Raw genomic sequence first — 16405 nt, forward strand, 5'->3', positions numbered from 1 at the left:
CCTAATGTAGGGTCTAATGGGGGAAGTAAATGACACAGAGGATCTTTCTTTGATGTTCTTGGCTTCTCACCTAATTGACAAGTCATTAAAATAAAAAAGGATTTTCCTGGCACATCTCCTTTAATGGTTGCGTTCAAGGTCAGATTGATCAAACAGATTATTTCCTTAGACTTGTTCTGTACAATTAGAGTTTGGGCCGTAATTCCTGATGAGCCCAAGGTAACCCATAACTTGCCATCTAATATTGTGAATGCAAAAATGCATAAACTGTAGTCAAAGGGCCTTTCTTACTATAAAAAGTTTCAAGGGCAGATAATGGTGTAAAACAAACAAAAAAGCTGTACTTGTGTTCTGGTTCACGTGACCATCAACCAATGTGCTGTTCATTCAGACATGACCATTGACGCCAGTGATTGCCTGAGTGGTCACATAAATGGGTATATGACTGCTGCAGCTTCCCAGACTGGAGCCGCAGGCAATGGGGCCTTTTGATCAGGTCAGTATTGGCTTTTTCTTTGTTTTATAACATTATTTGCCCTGTGAAAATTATTTTTAAAACTCAGAAAGTCTTTTTAAACAGATGAAGTATAATTATTACATATTACTAAATTTCATATAGATGTAGCTGTAGACTATTGTGGAGCAGGGTGTTAAGGCAGCAGAACTGCAGTGCTAAGCGCTCACTCACAGCCTGAGGGTTGCTGGTTCCATCCCCACGTGGTTCAGGTAACCAACTCAAGGTTGACTCATCCTTCTGGGGTCGGTAAAATGAGTACCCAGCTTGTTGGAGGGTAAAAAGATGACTGGGGAAGGCAATGGCAAACCAGCCTACAAAAAAACAGTCTGCCAAGAAAGTGTCATGGTGTGACATTACCTAACGAGTCAGTCATGACTCAGTGCTTGCACCAGGGGATTTTACCTTTCATAGACTATTATGTTTTCTAACTACAAAGTAAATAAAGACTATGGAGCCAAGTGCAAGATATGAATCATTGTTACCAAGCTACAAAAGGTAATTTCATGGATATGGAATATTCGTGAAGGTTTCAGAAGAAACAATATTGTCCAAACAAATGGCTCAAGATGTTTTCAGCCCACGATGGTTAACCTTGGGCTCCACTCGGCCATACATGGCATTATGGCAGCTCTAGACTATTATCCAGGAAGGAAACAAATGTTATTCTGAGACAGCTGCAGGGATCCTCTGGCAGGAAAGGGAAAAGCTCAGCTGGGGGAATAGTGAGCTCTTATCAGATACACAAAGATGATGACCGCATTGTCACCGAGGGTATCTCTGTTTGTACAGCGCAGTCTCCCGTACATCATACAGCTTCTTGTACTTGGCTTATGGAAAGTGCGTTCACTAAAAACTGCTTTTGTCGGCTGTATGCTGCGACTCCAAGCAAATCCCAGAAGTCATATTGTTTAGCTTGAACATCGTTTATTTTGTGGTAAACATGAAAATAGAAGGTAATTCTTCTTTGAAGTACCATGCCTAATCTATGTGTTCCTGCTGTAAAAGTATTAGCTTACAAGCTTACATCCATTTTATTTATCCTGATACAAATGGCAATCAGCTCTCACAAAGCTCTTTTTAATATGAAATTCTTCAACTATACTTCCAATTAGTTAGGAATAATACCTCAGCAGCGCCACCTATTGAAAGGCAGCATTCCTTCAAGTCAGACTCTTTATACAAGCCTTGTAATAATGACCAGAAATTGAAAATGAAGCCAGAATCCATGCACAGACAGCTGTTTTAGGGTTTTTGGTCTTCATCAGTGTACAGTAGGAGTCTGGCTTTGCTATTGAGAGGCCTGGGACGGGGGTCAGAAACGCTATTTTTTCTCCTTAGGAAGAGCACCTAGGCGGTGAGTGGGGAGACTCAAATGCCCATCCACGCTCCTCTGGGTAATATGCAAATAAGGGAGATGGAATAATACCTCACAGTGCCACCTATTGGAAGGCAGCATTCCCTCAAGCCAAAGTTAGACTCTTTATACAAGCCTTGTAACAAGAACTGGGAATTGAAAGCAAAGCCAGACTCCATCTCCCTTGTTTGCATATTACCCAGAGGAGCATGAATGGCCTTTGGAGTCTCCTCACTCACCTTCTAGGTGCTCTCCCTAAGGAGAAAAGATAGCGTTTCTGACTTCCATTAGTTATGCACATGCAGTGCTTTTCTTGCTTACATGCTTTCCTTCTCTAGGCTCTTTCCTTATGTTGGGTCATAACCGCCCCTCATCACTGGCATACCTGTCTCCAGCAGGGGTGGGTCGGAAACTTAGGCTGGGGTCACACGGGACGGAAATCTTGTGGAATGACCGCACTGAAAAAATGCAAGATTTCCGCGGGATAGGCACAGTTTCAAAACCATAGGCCTTTGGCCGCGGGTTTTGAAGCAGCTACGCCGCCTGCATTTCCACTGCAGCAATCTCTCCCCACAAAGAGGAGAGAGGCCTCTGCGGAAATGAAAAAAAAAATTGACATGCCGCGTCTTTGTTTTCCGCACCGGATATCTGTTTCCTGCGCGGCTTGGCTGCAGCATGTGGACAAGATTTTTGCAAAATCTCGTCCACTTTGCTGGCTAATCCTGGTATTAGGAGCCGCGGGCAGAATTGCCATGCAGGCATTCCACACGGAAATTCTGCAGCAATTCAGACCTGTGTGAACCCAGCCTTAAAGTGACCCTGGACAAAAAAATCTAAAAGTGGTCCCATGTTGTACCAATGTAGCAGTACCAATCATGATGGCTGCCGCGCTACATTAATTGAGTAGGGGCCCTACGCTATTTAGGTAGTATAGACCCTGCCATTCCGTTCGAATAGCCAGCTGCTCTATGCAAATAGAGCATCCGCACTACGCTGTCTTCGTAGCGTGCTAACGCAATTTGCACTAGCCGGCTCACTTTTTTCAAACTCGCAGTATGGCGCAGAGTTTCAACGGACTGAGGAGGAAAAAAAAAAACATTCACAGACCATTTTTTAAGAGGGCTTCTTCACACAACCATATTTGCACGTTTTTGTGCGCGTAAACTATACGCGTGCAATATGCAGAGAATAGAACCCACTGATGTCACGAGCGTGTTTTGTGCGCGCATTTCTTGTGCGTGGAAAAAAAGGAAGAAACTGTATTTTCCACCGTATTTGCGCAACCAAGGGCCCCATGGAAGTCTACGCAGCTAATATGCGTGCAAATACTAAATGTGCTGCGCAATTCCTTAAAAATAAAAGAACACATCTGGACCCCATTTTAATCCACAGAAGGTGTGAGTCGCGTGGGTGTGAACTGCCCCGTGTGCGCAAAAGGTAATGTGCGTAGAGATGCGCACAAGTCAACCTCCTTCATGCATTGATGTGTTGTGCTGAGGTGAGCAGTTTACGTATACACTCATGTGAAGCCGCCCTGTGGGGCTCATTCACACAAGCGTGTTAACAGGCTACGTGTATAACGCAGCGCTTTACTGCTGTGTGAGTCGCTGTATTGCCGTGTATAGCAACTATTTTGGATTGTGCATGAAAGCGTATCTCGCGCGCGCTATTATGCGTCATCGTCCTGGTTTCATTTTCTTTTTTTATTCCCCGCTGTTGCTTAGCGGCGTTGCGTATAAATGCGCACATGCTCAATGTTATTGCGCATCTACATTTTATATATACCCATAGAGAACAGTAGGGATCTATCGCATCTAATACGCCGTAAAATAGAACATGCTGCGCTCTTTTTTTACGTGCGCATTATATGCAATGAATGTACGCAGGTGTGAATGGATCAGTGAACATCGTGTGCCTTCATTGTCTCCATTTACCACGTATGAAGCATGTAATACGCAATTAAATGACACTTGTGTGAATGAGACTAAGGCTGCCTGCACACGGGCGGATTCGCATTGCGGATTCCAGAGCAGGCGTCCGCCTCCAGGTTCCGCAGCAAGTGCCATGCACAGAATGCAATGGCAAAACAATTACAATTTTCCGCTCGCGGAGGAGAAATCGCAGCATACAATGGAGAACGTCTGCCCTGCGACCCTTGCGCAATCATCATAGCAGAAAGGTCGCGGGATCCACGTCATCGCCTAGCAATGGCCAGGTGTGATCTGTACTGTGCGCCGACTTTAGGACAGGTACGCGGGGTCGGCAGCCGGGCACAGGGTTGGATCCCGCATCCGACCTAGCCGTGTGCGGCCGGTCATAGGCGACCGTCACGCGGACATACATACGCAGCTATATACCCACGTAAATACGCGGCCATCAGAGACAATGCATTAATTCGGTTGGCCCCGCGTATCTACGTGGGTAAATAGCTGCGTATGTATGCTCGTGTGAAGACAGCCTCAAGTTACAGAAATGTTGGTTTAGTGTCGGCGGTACGGGCGGTTTCGGGGCACGTACACCATTAGCAGCACGCAGACACGTGCCTTTATCGCCCCCTAGCGGAGCAGCTCACAATCCACCACCAAATAACACTTCAACTTGAGGCTGTGGTATCCATGGTAACCGCAGGGCACTTCCGGTGTTGAGCTTCCGGCAACTGCTGACCCGGAAGTGAGTGATCAGTTGGGACGAGTGTCATGTGACAGTCCGGTGAGAGCCGCTGCAGGGTATGTCGTGGTGCCGGTGGTTAGAGGGAGGACTGTGAATGTGGCGGGGCTTGTCTGCCGGCCGCCTCCCTGCTGTTCATGTGGGACCATCAGGGAGTGCAAGTCTCCATCATAATACTAACTGAGCCGTTGTGGAAGACATGTTCCCAGTCATTGGCAATGTAAGGCTGCAGCGATCGTGCGATCAGGAGGAGTCACTTCTTTGTGGTTGATTGGATGTTTGATTGCAACCTAGAAAAGATGATAAATTGGCGCTCCACCCCGAAGGGGGCGACGAGCGATCTCCGAAGGGGGCGTTATGATGAAACCATACCCGTCTTGTTACATCCAGGGGTTTGTGGGACTCGTTATGTCATCAGCTGTTTTACTGATCTATCTTCCTGAGTGAAGCGGACCCTCCTACGCAGCGAGACGTCTGTGGGGACGCGGTCATCTGACCAGCCGCTGTTATTATGCCCCACTTGATAAACATCGTTACAACGCAGGCAAAACACGCTGATGACATCACCATTCACCTCCTCCCGGGGGGCAAAGTAAGCAGCGTTGGCAGTGTTTATAACACCCCTCCCCCCCAACCCAATTAGTTTCTATGGGCGATGCAGGGCGTCAAAAACGCGTTGCAACCCTGAAAATAGAGTGTCCAGCGGTGGTTTTAGTGTTCTAACCGCTGGTCTGAGAGGCCCTGGAGGCTTACTGCAGCGGTACAAACACCCACTAAACGCTGTGTGACGGAGGCCTGAGAGCGTGTCACACAGGAGCTACAATCGTGCGGGTTAGTGCGCTGCGAGACGCGCAGATATGAACGCCATTCTGCATGAGGTCACACACACGAGAGATGTTTTCCTGCATGGCACCACAATGCAATGCGGGAAACAAACTGCGGCATGTTGTACCTTGCTGCGTTCTCTTGCATCACGTCTTGTTGTCTTCAATGGCGCTGGCGGCAGCATCGTGCCATGTACTTGGTGCAGCAATGCAGGGTCTGCCAATGAAAACAATGGGAGAAACTCCGCGACCCCACCGCCGCAGCTGTCAGGTTCTCTTCATCCCTTCTGACCTCAGGGCTTTCACATGGATGGCGAGGGCGATACGGGGGATTCACAGCCCCATATCGCGATCGCTGCTGTGACGTTGGCCTGAGGGTGGTTTTACATATGCCCTCGGGGTTCCACTTTCCTGTTCCATTCAGTGAATCCCCGTGACCGAAAGCCTCCGTCTCAGGACAGAACCGAACAGCGCCGAACGGACCACATTGATTATAATAGGGTCCGTTCGCGTTCCACTCATCTGCAGCGCTTTTTCTTCCAGTATTTTGTGGCGGCTCTACTATAGAGTCTCCGACCGGAAGCTCCGGCGCGGTGTGAAACTGCTGTGCGATGTGTTTTCCGGCCCCCTAGGAAACAATAGGTGGTTTCCCTAGGGAACGCCTGAAGATCAGACACACTGTGATTATCTTTTTCCCACATCGCAGTATGATGCAGGAAAGCCTTGCTCAAACACATGACCCCGTTCAATAGAATAGAGTTCATACTCATCCAGATGTGTGTCTCGCTACACACTAATCTCGCACGATTTTTCAGCTGTGTGAAAGCAGCTTAACAGAGCGTTCCCACAATGCTCCTCACTGCGCTGTGCGATTCCAGCTGGCGGTTACATCACAGGTGCCTCAAACAGCAATGTGACAGAACAATACCCTCTCATTAGTGAGGCGGGCATCGCTTTGGTGATGGACCATGGTTCCGTTATATTTAGAGTAAACAATAGCACAGTCACCTACATTCTATACTCCGTATATAACAGGAGCCCGTCAGACAGACACCGAAGTGACGTCTGGGTCATTAATGACAGTTCCGTTTGTTACTGTCCTGAGGGTCTCACAATGATGTTTTGGGCCCCTGTGATGTAATCCCACAGTAGATTGGAAATGCTTGCCGCTCTCACACGTGCGTTTTTTACAGCATTTTAGCAGGTGTTTCAAATGCCACTAAAAATGCAGCACTGAGCCTCCATTGATTTCATTGGGGCTTCTCAGATGAGAGTTTTAGTGCAGCATTTCTAACAGCGCTAATCGAACGCTGTATGTTCTATTTTTGTGCATTGCAGCGCTTTCTAGTGCACCGCATCACCCATTGCATTATCGGGGTGCATTAAAAACGCTGTCAAGCATGTTCTTAAATTCTGTTAAAAATGCTGTAAAACCACGTGTGAGACTGGCCTAGTGACACGGGGTATGTGCAGGCATGTGACCAAAATAAAATAACCAAATGTTACTAACGCCCCCCACCCTGATCATCCCCTCTGCCGGATACCTGTCAGCAGTCACTCTGTTTAGCAGCCCTTTCACTTAGTATCCCAGCGGACCCCCGCCCAGTGGATACCCCGTTTACTGTTTTATTATAAGGGCAGGTTTAACACTTTTGACAAATGCAAATGAAACCTGAATTAAAACCTAAAAATGACACTGCACACATGATCTCCCCATGACCACATTTCAGAATGCCGCCCACTACTTTACAGTTTAGGGCACCTTCATGCAATTTAGCATCAAATTGTAGTGAGAAAAATGCATAAAAAAGGTTTGGACCTAAAATTGTGACCTAAGCAGAACCCGAGAGACCCAACATCTCCTGAGAATAAAAGTTCAGGATGTGGGGAGTTCATCCACGCTCATCCGGACCTGCTCACCAGATCTGGAGGGGCCACAATCTGGGGCACAACTTATAGCAGACTCACATCTGTGCGCCATCTGTGAGGCGGGGGTAGTGGATAGTGAATGCCCTAGTCTCATCCGTGACGTGCACCAGAATAGGACGTGCGGCTATTATTCTTCACGCAGACTATCGGTCTGTATGAAAAAAGTGTTGATATGAATAGCCGAATTGGCTTTAATAGATCCTTGTGGTGTCCGTGAAAATGGAAAAGTGGTCTATCTGAATGGACCCTGACAGGCTGGGGTCTTTCTTGATCACTTGCAGCTTCCATCCTAGCACCCCTCCATAATATGATACTAAGCTCTAGCCTTAATAGTCTAGCCACAGGAAGCCCTTAAAGGTATGACATCTTACAAACATCCTTGGCAGTGAAAGGGATAAATCAATTAATAGAGGTGGTGTTGAATTTGTACACAGAAAGCCAGGCTTTCCCCCGAGCAAAAAGGCCCATTTACACGTAACGATTATCGCTCAAAATTCATTCAAACGACTGAAAATGAGTGACAGTCATTACATGTAAATGCAGGCAATGTGCAGTTTTCGTTTGAACAATGACTTAAAGGGGAGCTTAAAATCCATGATTCAGCTAGAGAGAAATAAAGTATCTCTCAATAGACCTCATGCTGTAATCTCCACGGGAGCCAGCAGATAACATTGTAATCTGCCAGCAGCCAGGAAGAGAACAATGCAGCTTTTTGCACAGCTGGCAATGTGATTATTCACACACTGGGCTCTGCAAATAGCTCCTGGAGGCCCTTTTACATGCAAATGAAGATGATAAAGTGTTAATGGCCACTAATAGTGTTCAATTAACACTTGATGCAAATAGATAGCAAAATCTTTCAGTCCTTTGAAAGATTATGTTTGCATGTAAAAGGGACTTTAGTCTCTGGGAATTGGGCTCGCATACAAAAATTACGATTATGCTCAAGGTTATTCAGGCTACCACTGGTCAGCATAAAAGCAATTAACATTTAAACAATGAAAATAGAAGAAGAATATCTATGCATGTTTTTTTCTGTTGGAAAGAAACTTTAAATAAATTCTGCTAAGTGGTCTTTGTTTTTCATCTCCACAGACTATGAGTTTTGCCTCGCCAGGACACGATGCGATACCCTTACACCAAGATGAGAACCTCCAGCACCTTCCCACGGATAATGCGTCTTTCCAAGGCTTCCTCTACCAGGCGGAGATGTGCAGGAAGAACTGCGGCTTCTACGGTAACCCAGCATGGCACGGGTATTGTTCCCGGTGCTGGATCCAGCAGAGGCAGCAGGCTCAGCCCCTCACAAACGGGTAAGTGTCCTTCAGGAGAGACCATTTACATATGAGCCGCCTGAATGACTTCATCATTACTACACGCTTGTCTGCTTCTTTCTTTGTCTGGCTGCCATCTGTGCTGCTGATCTAATGCTTCATTTACACAAGACGACTGTCCGCTAAACAACTGCACGAGTGGGTGACGTCACTGCTAGTTGTTAGCGCTCGTGCAGAACCTTTAGACGAGCAGATCACCGCTGGCTTGTTGCTCAGCGCTACACATTATTTGTGAAGCGCTGAGCAGGGAGCATTTACATGCAGCAAGAATCCCGCGAACCAGCGATGATTTTTATGCTGGTTGAAAGTGAGTGACAAACGAAAAGTAAATGATGGCTTTGCACTAAGACGTAATGATTATTGCGTATTTCCGTTTGTTTGAACGAATTTTACGTGATAACAACCCAATGTAAATGGCCCTCAATGGTTTTAGTTCCTAGGCTATTTCATGGGATTTTGCTTCCACATTGCAGCAATGCCATGGTAATTTTTTATTGGAGGAATACTGAGATATTTTATTAGGATGCATTTTCCCATCGTAGCACAATCAACATACTGTGTTTCCCTGTAAATAATTAATCTTTGCCCCAAAGGCGGCACAGTGTCTTATTTTCAGGGGGGGGTGGCTTATACTCACCTGGTCCGCAGTGTCCTGGTGCCTCGTGATCGTCTCTAGCGGTGCTGCGGCAAGCCGCAGTGTCCTCCGCTCTGACATATCAGTTTTTTTCTGGTGAACAGGGCTTTGAATACCCCACCTCCAGCATAGCGAGCGCTGTGATTGGATCGAGCTTCAGCCAATCAGATCCGGTGCTCGATGAGCCAATCACAGCCATTCAGTGATGCCATTCACTGAATGGCGGTGAATAATCTAGCGCCAATTGTGATTGGCTTGCACTCGATCCAATCACAGCGCTCGCTATGCTGGAGGTGGGGTATTCAAAGCCCCATCTCCAGAAAGAAACTGATATGTCAGTGTGGAGGACACTGCAGCTTGCCACAGCGCTGCCGGAGACCATAGCGAGGCATCAGGACGCCGTGAACCAGGTGAGTATTGATGTTTTTTTTTTTAAATGTGGGTTAGCTAGGGCTTATTTTTGGGAGAGGGATTATATTTTAAGCCTCCTCCGAAAACTGGTGTAGAGCGTATTATCAGGGTAGGTCTTATTATCAGGGAAAAACTGTACTAGTAAAAATCTAAAGATCAACATAAAGAATATTGTTACCAATCAAAATTATTTTACAGTTATCTTGTAATTGTTATCTCCTTGGTAAAAAAAAAAAACAGTTCTGATTAATGGGAATCTGTATTATTTGTGCACTTGTTCATGCTTCAAAATTCCTGCTGTGCCCACCGCTGAAGTCCAAGCGCCAAACTGACCAACCAACTCTTTTCACAGTACCTTGCGCACACTCTCTTTTACAGGTCTGTGGGAGAGCAGGTGCATGGGACTTTGAAAAGAGTCCGATGTTTAGTGCAATGTGCCGACTTCAGAGGGGAACACCGCTAGTACCAAGCAGCGGGTGTGTACAAAGAAAATACACCCCCCAGATCCCTGTCACCTCCCCTACAGCACCATAACTTAGTTTATGGTGCTGTAGGGAGGTGACAGCTTCCCTTTAACTTTCTGTGTATTTTTACTCTACAAGTTGGTCTGTTAGCTCTCATTGATGATGCAATGTCAGGTTTTTATGTCAAGTTCTTTTTTTAGATTTTTATAATTTTTGTACAAGGAAAATAATTTTAATGGCCTGAAAGTCTGCAGATACCCCTGCTGTCAAACAATGGATCCAACTAGTTAATAAGTACGTCCTGCTGTGTCAAATTCTATGCATGATTAGGAAATGTCCACATAAGTTGGAGAGAACAAGGTCAGGCTGGTTAGAATTGGAAGTTGCCACGTTGCGATCCATCTTTATGTTAGTAATTTTGCTGTGAACCTTTGTTCTTTCATAGGTCCTTGCCCCGTGGTAAGGGGGGGGTACTGGGGAGCGGTGTGCGTTCAGTCGGTTGTTCGTATGAATTTGTGTGCGCATGATTATGTTGTTATGGGTTTAATAAAAATATATATTTCCAGATATGGTGCCCAGCATTAAGTCCCTGCTTGATGTCACCCGTCAGTTATATATTCATTATCTGAAAGCTCATGTCTGCAGCAAACAGCATGTCAGTGTAAAATGGTTTGTCATTTTTGTTTGTTGAAAAATAATAAAAAAACTTAAAAATTGCATGATTAAACAGTGAAAAACCATCAGATGAATCCAGATTTTTGCTGCACGATTCTAATGGAAAGGTCAGAATTTGGAACAAGCAGCATGAATCGATGAGCCCTCCCTGTCAGATGTCAACCATTCAGGTTGGTGGTGGAGGGGTAATGGCGTGGAGAATGTCTTCTTGGTACACCCTATGTCCTCTGATACCCATGGATAGATGCCACGATGACTGATTCCACTGGTTCTGTCTGAACTTTGGCCGATTTCACATCAGAGGTTCTGTCACAAATCTGGCTCAAAATACCAGAAGAAAAAGAGGGAATGGTCTTGGATCTCCTGTAGCGAAGACCAGATCCCGATTGGAGTATTACAGGTTGAAAACCAGGGAAGCCTAGATGTAGACCCTGGATCTAGCCCTAAGACAGATCGGTTTAGATCTACAGTGGATCCACTTTTACTGCCATGACAAATTTGTTCTTCCTCTGTCCCATAATATTCCAGCGTTGATAGACTTACGATTAGCTGCTCATAAAGGTATGGCCCGCAAGACCTTCACATTAGAACAAAATCTTTAATTCCATTTTAGGTTGAAAAAGTTCAATCTTGGGCACAAGACGCTTCCGTCAACACATGGACACCCAACCGCATGCTGTCCGAACTGCTCGGACCCCTCATATTGCAGGCGCTATTCTTGTCTGTGAAATGAACGAGAATACCCTGTTTCCCCGAAAATAAGACGTGTCTTATATTAATTTTTGCTCCCAAATATGCGCTACGTCTTATTTTCAGGGGGTGTCTTATTTTTCAATGAAGAATAATTCACATCTATTGTTGAACAAAAAAAATGAACACTTGTAATCAGGGATGGTATTGCAGCTTCTGGCCACCAGGGGGAGCTCATCACAGCAGACGTGTACAGCAGGAACAGAATGTACAGTATGGCATTTTCCGGCCAGCAGGGGGAGCTCACGACAGCACACTCGTACAGAACAGCAGGGACAGGATAACGGTGACGGGAGAAGGGGTAACGGCAGACTGTCTGCAGATCTACCGATACATCTGGCAGTAGGAGACAACGGGGATGGTAGCAGGGGACGGGCCTCTTGACATGCCTGCACATTTACAAGCGATGGCCACGGGAGGAAACATCGGGTTCGGCGGCAGGTGGCTGTCTTCATGTCCTGAATGCAGCTTCTCTGCAACGGACGGTGAAGTTAGGAGATAGCGGCGGCGGGCTAAAAAGCATCACAGCTGCATGCTCTGGTGTTCTGTTCGGCAGGCATACTTGCATACAAACACACTTTACTATGCCTTACTATCGGGGGGTGCCTTATATTTGGGACTTCTTCAAATGTCTTACTATGTCTTACTTTCAGGGGGTGCCTTATTTTCGGGGAAACACGGTAGGATGTGCTGCAATTTCTTTCACATGGACCATTGTGAAAGATTCTGAAAGATTGCTTGTCTGAATAATCCCATAGGCTATAATGAGTCAGTGTGCTGTCCATGCAATACACGCCCGTCTGTATAAGCCCTCAGTGTCATGGCACGTTCACGTGATCTGATCTTCTCTTCAGTTTTAGACATCACACGGGAAAACTGCAGGTTAAACCTGATATGAATGGGACTACACAACTATTGAATAGAAAAGATACAGTTCAGGATGTCATCAATAGCAATGTGAGAAGTGAGCAATCTACCTCAAGCCTATACCAACCTACAGGTAACTTGTTCGATACTCACAGTACATACTAATCTGTGAATAAATGGTCTACCAGGCAACTATATACTGCATTGGCACACAAATACCATTATGGGTAGCTTCCAGAGGATGTTACCAGACATTAAAGGAGATGTCCCGAGGCAGCAAGTGGGTCTATACACTTCTGTATGGCCATAATAATGCACTTTGTAATGTACATTGTGCATTAATTATGAGCCATACAGAAGTTATAAAAAGTTTTTTACTTACCTGCTCCGTTGCTAGCGTCCTCGTCTCCATGGAGCCGACTAATTTTTGGCCTCCGATGGCCAAATTAGCCGCGCTTGCGCAGTCCGGGTCTTCAGCTTTCTTCTATGGAGCCGCTCGTGCCAGAGAGCGGCTCCGTGTAGCTCCGCCCCGTCACGTGCCGATTCCAGCCAATCAGGAGGCTGGAATCGGCAGTGGACCGCACAGAAGAGCTGCGGTCCACGAAGGTAGAAGATCCCGGCGGCCATCTTCAGCGGTAAGTATTGAAGTCACCGGACCGCCGGGATTCAGGTAAGCGCTGTGCGGGTGGTTTTTTTAACCCCTGCATCGGGGTTGTCTCGCGCCGAACGGGGGGGGGGGGGGTTAAAAAAAAAAAAACCCGTTTCGGCGCGGGACATCTCCTTTAAGACAATAATTCACATGTGGAGATATTTATATAAAAAATAGGTTTTTCCCAGCGCCATCCTGACGGCAGACATGGAGGTTGCACCTTGACCTTGTAGGGACAGGAAGCAAGAGACTTCAAAAGGCTCCTCCTGCCTCCCATTCACCAGTGCTTCCTGTCCCTACAGGGACATGCAAGAGGTGCTCCCTCCAGGGAGCCACAGGATTACACCGGCACGGGCCGTTTTCCCCTCTCACCTTCTCCAGAGGAATCTGCTGACAGCAGGGCGGACGGTCCATGGGGCTGCTTCCCCGCTTACCTCCCCTCCGGAGAGTCAGCGCGGTCCGGGAGCACGGCAGGCCACGGGTCTGACCGCCCGGGGATCACCACCGCAGCGCATCGGAGCGGCGGACCAGAGGTCCTTGAGTCCGCTCCTGCATCGTGCACGGGGCTCCGGGCAGCGTCTTTCAGCCGGGGAGAGCGGCGGGCCATGGGCTCAGAAGCCTCTCTCCTCCAGGACGCCGGCGCGGCCGCGCGCAACGTCGGGGGGCGGAGCTAAGGACGCGGCGTGACGCGGTGACGTCAGACGCCGCCAGCTGACCGGGACCCAGCGGGAGATTTAAAAATGGAGACCCCCCGGCAAGCTTCCACTGACAGTACACCTTCAGGGAAGGATTTATCTGTCTGCCTGATCCTGTCTACACTTTTGGCAAGTATGACTACAAAGGAATCAGAGATGGAAGCCCTGCAAACCGTAAGTGTGACTTGCTGCAGGAATGTTATGCCCAGGGATTAACATTGTGTAGTGGTTTTTCCCTTATGTGCATGCATGTGTCTTTTGCAGGACAGGGAATCCACCCGGTCTAAGCAAGACCTTAGGAAAAAGTACAAGAAATGCGCCCTGTGCCTCAAAAAGTTAGATGAGGCGTACAAAAAACCGTTATGTCAAGACTGTACTTCAAAGATCCTCACGGATGAACAGGCCGCATTTAGGGAGGATATTAGATCCCTAGTCAGGGAGGAGGTCCGGGCATCGATCTCCAGCCTCCCCCCAGCCCAGCGGGAAAAAAAGGCCACTAAGAGAGCAAGCCACATACGGCTGTCGAGCTCAGACTCTGAGCAATCCCCGGGCGACCTGTCAGACGGCGAACTCTCAGACCGTCCCTCTGACACCAAGGATGAGGATAAGAAGTATTTTTTCTCATCCGGGGACCTGGACGACCTGATTAGAGCCGTCAGGGATACAATGAAGCTAGAAGATGTGGTGGAGCCTAGATCCGTACAGGACGACATGTTTGGCGGGCTCAGGCCAAGGAATCGCATCGTGTTCCCAGTCAATGATACTTTGAAAAAAGTAATCATGCATGAATGGGCTACTGCAGACAGACATCTCTTCCTGTCCCGCGAGTACAAACAAAGACTCCACTTCGCGGAGGAGGATGTGAGCGTCTACGAAGAAGTCCCTAAAGTAGACGCACAAGTGGCCAGAATGGCAAAGAAGACAGCTCTGCCATTTGAGGACTCCTCACATCTTAGAGACCCAATGGACAACAGGGTTGATTCATTGATGAAACGGGCCTGGCAAACGACGGCCTACACGCTAGAATCCAACATCGCAGCGACTTCCGTAGCAAGGTCGATGTTCCTCTGGTTAGGGGAACTAGATGACCAAATCAAGCAGAAGGCCCCCAGAGAGGCGTTGCTGGAATGTATGCCTTTACTAAAGTCCGCAACAGGCTTCCTGGCAGACGCATCCGCCGAGTCCATGAGGCTGGCGGCCAGAAGCGCCGCATTATCCAACATGGCCAGACGGGCAGTCTGGCTGAAAACCTGGAAGGCAGATACAGCCTCTAAAGGAAGACTGTGTTCCATCCCCTTTCATGGCCAGCACATTTTTGGCGCGGATTTAGAGGAGATCCTAAAAAGAGCCACGGACAGAACTCACAGTTTCCCGGATCAAGCCAGAACGGGATTTCCCTACAAACGCCAGCCATCCTTCAAGCCATACCGGGGCAAAGGAAAAACGGGGCGCTGGTCCTACCCCAAAGGAGGCAGGGGTAAGATAAAAACAACCCCTACCCCTATAGAAGAATACCAGGTGGGGGGCAGGTTACTAAATTTTTCCCGAGAATGGCAAGAGATAACAGATAACCCGTGGGTCCTGCAGCTCATAGCCCAGGGGTACAGGATAGAATTCTTCACCCAGCCCCCCAATTTCTTCAGAATCACCCCCACACAATCCCCTGCCATGCAGGATATCTTTGAAAATGAAATCCTTAAACTGCTGCAAATGGGGGCGGTAGTTCGGGTCCCCACAGTAGAGCAGGGCCAGGGATTCTACTCGCCTTTATTTCTGATAAAAAAGCCAAACGGCAGTTTTCGAATGATTCTGAATCTGAAGGGCCTGAATAAATTTATTACCTACAAAAGGTTTAAAATGGAGACAGTTCGGTCAGCGGTAACCCTGATCGAAAGAGGAGACTTTATGAGTACCGTCGACTTAAAAGACGCGTACTACCACGCCCCAGTCCTGCCAGAACACCATAAATACCTGAGGTTTGCCATCAGAATAGGGAGTCGGGTACGCCATTTTCAGTTTCAGTGCCTACCCTTTGGCATCTCTACAGCACCCCGAGTATTCTCTAAAAAAGTGGCAGAGATGGTGGCGCATCTCCATGTAGCAGGTATAAATATCATCCCGTACCTGGACGACTTCCTGGTAATCGCCTCCTCATCCAAGACCCTCAGAGACAACACTAGCAGGGTCATCTCTCTATTTCAAAGATTGGGGTGGATAGTCAACTTCCCCAAGTCTAGTCTTCTCCCCGAAACACAGAAAACCTTCCTGGGGGTGCGGCTAGACTCAGTATCTCAGACCTTGTCCTTGCCTCCACTCAGACAGGAAAGTCTTAGATTGGCAGCACAGGAGGGCGGCCAGAAAAAGCAAATGGTAATTAGGGACGCAATGAGGCTCCTGGGCCTCATGACCTCCTGCATCGGCATTATCCCTTGGGCCCAGGCGCACTCCAGAACACTACAGAGAGCCATCCTGGGTAACTGGGATGGGACACCCATCTCCCTGGATAAGAGGATGCCCATGTCATCATCTGTCTTAAAGTCCCTCCGCTGGTGGCAGTCAACCCACACTCTACAGGCTGAGTCACCATGGGTGACAGAACCCTTCATCACGATAGTAACCGATGCGAGCCAGTCTG

At 47.6% G+C, this 16405-nt stretch overlaps 1 protein-coding gene across 3 annotated transcripts in view; it reads left to right on the plus strand.

Annotated features, from left to right (window-relative positions):
- Positions 1-4523: 4523 nt before the first annotated feature.
- The window catches only part of LOC136628110 (rab5 GDP/GTP exchange factor-like), a 31400-nt gene continuing 19518 nt past the window's right edge, over positions 4524-16405 (plus strand). The window contains exons 1-3 of one of the 3 annotated variants that reach the window (XM_066603751.1): positions 4524-4597; positions 8387-8604; positions 12414-12559. In XM_066603751.1, the coding sequence (XP_066459848.1) occupies positions 8390-8604; positions 12414-12559 (361 nt within the window). In that variant the 5' untranslated portion in view covers positions 4524-4597; positions 8387-8389. The other 2 variants (XM_066603749.1, XM_066603750.1) reach the window with 2 other exon arrangements.

This window comes from Eleutherodactylus coqui, chromosome 5 (genome assembly GCF_035609145.1).
Source record: "Eleutherodactylus coqui strain aEleCoq1 chromosome 5, aEleCoq1.hap1, whole genome shotgun sequence".
NCBI classification, from domain to species: domain Eukaryota; kingdom Metazoa; phylum Chordata; class Amphibia; order Anura; family Eleutherodactylidae; genus Eleutherodactylus; species Eleutherodactylus coqui.